Source organism: Magnolia sinica, chromosome 2 (genome assembly GCF_029962835.1).
Source record: "Magnolia sinica isolate HGM2019 chromosome 2, MsV1, whole genome shotgun sequence".
Lineage (NCBI taxonomy): Eukaryota > Viridiplantae > Streptophyta > Magnoliopsida > Magnoliales > Magnoliaceae > Magnolia > Magnolia sinica.
Window position 1 is genome coordinate 49,653,291 of NC_080574.1, and position 4,822 is coordinate 49,658,112.

Below are 4,822 nucleotides of genomic sequence, written 5' to 3' on the forward strand. Positions count from 1 at the left end.
TTCTTAATCTGTTGAGTTATAGGAGTACAGTAGAAATCATGAAACTTACTATTTATAATATGTTACAAAGTTCAGAATTTGAGTGGGAGTTTGATTCAGACTTCTTTCAAGGATTGTAAATTTTTTTATGTTTTTTAATCATCAATCAATTTAATCAATCAATTTATTTCAAATTATTAAAAATTATTTTCTATTTCTCCCCGTCGACTCGAGGAATCTCCGTGAGGAGTCCAGGGAAACTCCATGGATTCGGAATATTTATCCCCGAGGAATACCGTAATCAACCTCGTCACGTTCATCCCTACGCCAATATGGGACCTGATGCAGTCCAAATCCAAGACGATTCTTATAGGGACCCAGCTCAGGTATGCTATTGATCCCGTCAATACCAGCCTGGTCTAGGTTTTAAAATATCGGTAACCACCACCCAACCCACAACTCCCCTGTAAAAAGATAGGGATGCAATGCAACTCTTGTCTAAGACCCTTAATGGAGGAAATTGAAACCTGTTGAAAATATGGACGTTGCATTTGGAATTTGCATTGAACATTGACTGAACATGTGATGCATCATCTACCAACATTGTAACAATTTTCAAATCAAAACTAGTACAATAGTTGCAAAGTGAAACCGACGTTATTTGATCTCTTCCTTCTACCCATCAAGAAGAATAAACGAATAGCAGTTAATTTCAATTGAATATGTATGTAATTTCAATTGAATGTGTATGTACATTGTATAGGCATCACTTCCATTGGCTGTTGTCGCAGGTGGGGCAACCTTCTTGAGCAATGTCATTGATTTGGACACCTGAATCATAGACCACTCCAGCCTTCCAATCCGCCGGAAGGACGTGCTTCGCCCACACCCACTTCCCGTCGTAACCACCCGTCACCACTAGCCGGAACTGTAACGGCCCAGCCGGTGCTCTATCTGTATCCCAAACGGCTCCATAATTTCGGGTCATGTAACGCCAACTAGATGAACCAACCTACAAATTAAAAATGCACAAAATGATCAAATGGTCCAATATATAATGCTCATTAATTACATAAGATGGTTAGCCTTAGTGTATGTACCTGAGCTACATCGACGCCCATGATGTCTGTTTGGCCACCTTGATAGAGGAATTTGATTGCTAGGTAATTTGGGTTTTGGCTACTCTCTTCCACTCTCATTGACAAGTTACGGTTCTTGTAGTCACAAGGAATCCTGTCCCACATTTTTGAGAAAATCAACGTTAGTCGGCAGTTTTCATTTATGGGATTACAAGAATGAAGTGGATAAACCTAGACTGGGATGGGTGTGGGTAATTCGAAAAGGGTGTTCAAAAATCAAAAGTGTTAGTGACATTGTTTTTAGAGCATGGAATATATGGGTGTGGAAGTACTAATTACAAAAGAAAGGCGAGGAGTTTGATTTTAGGGGTGGATAGATTAAACACTGAAATTCAGTGTATTAACTATCTTTGTTGTCTAATCAGTGCAAATCAAGATGGCTACCTCTTGGATGGGCCCCACAACCCAAAAGTTGGATTTGGTAATTGGTCATTTGTCATGGATTTTTTCTACACATCCCCAATTTTCATTCAAGAGATGGGTTTATGTTTTATATACACAGCCCAAAAGTTGCATTTGGTAATTGGTCATTTGGCATGCACATGTTTTTGGTGGGACCCACCTGACTCAAAAACAAAAGAAAGCCAGTCAAGAAGGGTGGCCCCCACCAAAGGTTAATATAAAGGTGAATTTCACTACCTCTTATATTCCACATCGACAATTCCAGCCTTCTTCATTTCTTGGTCCATGTTCCTACGACCCATGGCCATGAATGCTTTGTTGCTGAGGACAAAATCCGTTCCATTATCTTTATTCAAATCCGTTAATATCACTTTCACTCCACCCCTAGTGCAAAGGGTGGTGTTCTTGCACCTCACCTATACAAAATAAATATATAAGAGAGAAATTTCAAGCCACATACAAAAAATATAAAAAAATATATTAAGAAAATGAAAAAAAAAAACCTGAAAGCAGCCACCACACCCAACTCCTCCTCTGTGGAGTTTAGAGCTCCCAGCTGCAAGGTATCCACCATTAAATGCTAAGGCCATGGTGCCATACCCACATGCCCCAGCTACATGAAGTCCAACAAAGGAAATTAGAGAAAAAAAGAAGAAAAACTAAAAATAAAAACATGTATGTACACCAAAAATAAATATGTATTGAAATACTTCTCTAGAAAGAAAACCATCAGATACCCATGTGGGTATTTATGTGTATCATATGTATTGAAATACGTACATGTGAGAGAAGAGGGAGATGAAAAGTATGCAGCCTTTGATTGATGGACACATCGATCACAAGCAATTGCAGAGGAAATGAAAAGGCAGAAAAAAGCAAGAAAGAGAGCCATGTTTGATGTTTTGAGTGGAAGAGATGGAGAGAGATCTCTTATTTATATGTGGAATCAAGGAGGGTGCTATGCAAGACAGGTGTATGAAACTTAGATAGTCCGGACAGGTTTGTTTATTATTATTTTGATTTTATCGTAATGTGGGTGGGAAGGAAAGAGACATGCACTTGCTTCTACGCGGTGGGCCAAAAGGAAAACGCCCTCTTTCTCGCCGACTTTGCACGCGTAGGTAACAGCTGTCCATTGAAAATCCGGTAATCTATTCACGGTTTTACACGGATTTCATTAATGATTGTATCTAAAAATGACGGTGGTCCACAATTCCTAGACTTGGCTGGCAGTTTACTGGATGGGGTCCACATGGTTCCATGTTTGGATGATCCAAGTGGTGCGTCTGATTACCATTAATTTCGATGGCCTGCAATGTACAGATACAAACGATTGGATACTGGCCTACCATTTTTTGTTTTTTTGGATGGTTGAGTGGTTATGACTCAACCGTTCATCTGAATTCCGTCCATCGAACGGTTGGGATCATCAAATGGGTGTGATCAGCCCATCTAAGGTACTACTGACCAAATTGACGGTTCTGATCATCCTAACATGTAGGGCGTGGATTGAGTGACTGGCATGGTTTTCAGACGGGGATGAGCCCCATGCAACTCGTCCGAGTCGACTCGGCGTCTGGATTACTCCATCCGGTTCAGCTCGTTACCACGAGCGGACGCGGATTTCTTGCAAATGGCTTTCGCCGGTGGTTCCTGCTCTGGAAACCGAGGTGGCTCACTGTGACTTTTGTGAGGAATCCGCTCCGTCCATCCGTTTTTTGAGATCATTTTCAGACAATAGACCAAAACTGAACAGGAACAAAGGCTCGATTCGGCCGGACTAAAGGAAAAGGTGATTAGGGAAATACCTACCATAGAAACCTCCTGAGTCGGAATTGATGTTTACATCCCATCCATACCGTTCATAACGTCATTTATACTGGGATGAACTGAAAACACAAATATTAGCATGATTCAATATGTCTGTGGCCACACGAATATTTCAACTGTGGACGTTCAATTCTCACGTCTTCGGCCCACTTAAGCATTGGATTCAGTTCATTTTTGTTATCGCATCCTAAAAGAACTCACTAAAAGGATGGACGGGGTGGATTTCTCACAAACATAGCACTGGACTCCACCTGGGTTCCCGGCGCAGAAACTTCCTGCGAAAGCCTTTCGCAGGAGATCCGCGTCCACCACGAGGGAATCGGATTGGCTACTCTCCCCTGCCACCACCCAATGGCCGATGGTCGGTGCTCTGTGGGCTCAACCATGATGTATGTGTTTCATCCATTCTGTCCATCTATTTCTTTAGATCCTTTTATGGTATGAGACCAAAAATGAGGCATATTCGGATATGAAGTGAACTACATTACAAGAAATAGTGTTGAATGAACTTCGACCATTAAAATCTTTTTGGGGGCTATAAAAGTTTTGTCTCAAGCTGATCATTGTTTTATCCTCTCATCTGGGTCTGTATTACCTAATCAACAGATTGGATGTCAAATAAACAGTACGGTGGACCTTAGGAGGATTTTAACGGTGGATATCCAATCACTATTATTTTCCTGTGGTTTGGTCCAATTGAGATTTATATTCCTATAACTTTTGGGATTAAGCCCTAAAATGATCTGTAAAAATGGATCAACAGAATAGATGAAGAAAATACATCATGGTGGGCACACATAGCACCGACCATCAGCCACGGGGCTGGTGGCAGGGGGAGTAACCAATCCGTTCCCCACCACGAGCGGCCCTCCTGTCGTGGCGCAACTTGGCGGGGGCCCAGGAAGCAGCGACGTGGGCGGTACCCTGACCGTGGGGCCCACCTCGATGTAGAGGTTGTATATCTATGCCGTCCATCCATTTTTCCAACTCATCTTATGGAATGGTTCCGTAAATTTAATAGAAAACAATCATAGGTGGACCACACTATAAGTAAATAACTATTAAAAACCTTTTGTGAGATACGAAAGTTTTTGACCAAGCTGATATATGTGTTTTCCCTTCATCCATATCTTTGTGACCTTATCAACAGTTTGGATGGAAAATAACATCACAGTGGGCCATAAGAAGTTTTTAATGGTGGACGTTTAATGACCACTGTTTCCTGTGGTGTGGTCCACCTGAGATTTGTATTTGCTTCATTTATGAACTCATGCCATAAAATAAATCGAAAAAACAGATGGACAGCGTAGATATACAACGCATAAATCTATGTGAGCCCCACAATCCGCGTACCACCCACATCGCTTGTTCCAGCGTACGATCCGAGCTGTGCCAGTTGGGGCCCCGACTCACGACCCGAATCTGAAACCCATCGTAACTGGCGATCCACTTCAAATAGGTGGGCCCCACTT

General features: G+C 41.8%; 1 protein-coding gene across 1 annotated transcript; it reads right to left on the bottom strand.

Moving 5' to 3' along the window:
- Positions 1-499: 499 nt before the first annotated feature.
- Positions 500-2,457, bottom strand: LOC131237090 (expansin-like A2). Its single transcript, XM_058234738.1, has 5 exons — positions 2,301-2,457; positions 2,024-2,133; positions 1,758-1,936; positions 1,080-1,212; positions 500-991 (listed from the first exon to the last, which is right to left on the bottom strand). The coding sequence occupies exons 1-5, from the start codon at positions 2,410-2,412 to the stop codon at positions 746-748; spliced, it is 780 nt and encodes a 259-aa protein (XP_058090721.1). The 5' UTR covers positions 2,413-2,457; the 3' UTR covers positions 500-745.
- Positions 2,458-4,822: the final 2,365 nt, after the last annotated feature.

What these genes read in the sequence shown, in the direction of transcription:
- LOC131237090 (XM_058234738.1), bottom strand. Translation starts at nt 2,412, where the DNA reads ATGGCTCTCTTTCTTGCTTTTTTCTGCCTTTTCATTTCCTCTGCAATT. An exon ending in ATCTCCCTCTTCTCTCACAT is followed by an intron (nt 2,134 to 2,300) that starts GTACGTATTTCA and finishes GACTTCATGTAG; the next exon opens with CTGGGGCATGTGGGTATGGC. An exon ending in GTCGATGTGGAATATAAGAG is followed by an intron (nt 1,213 to 1,757) that starts GTAGTGAAATTC and finishes AATGTGGGACAG; the next exon opens with GATTCCTTGTGACTACAAGA.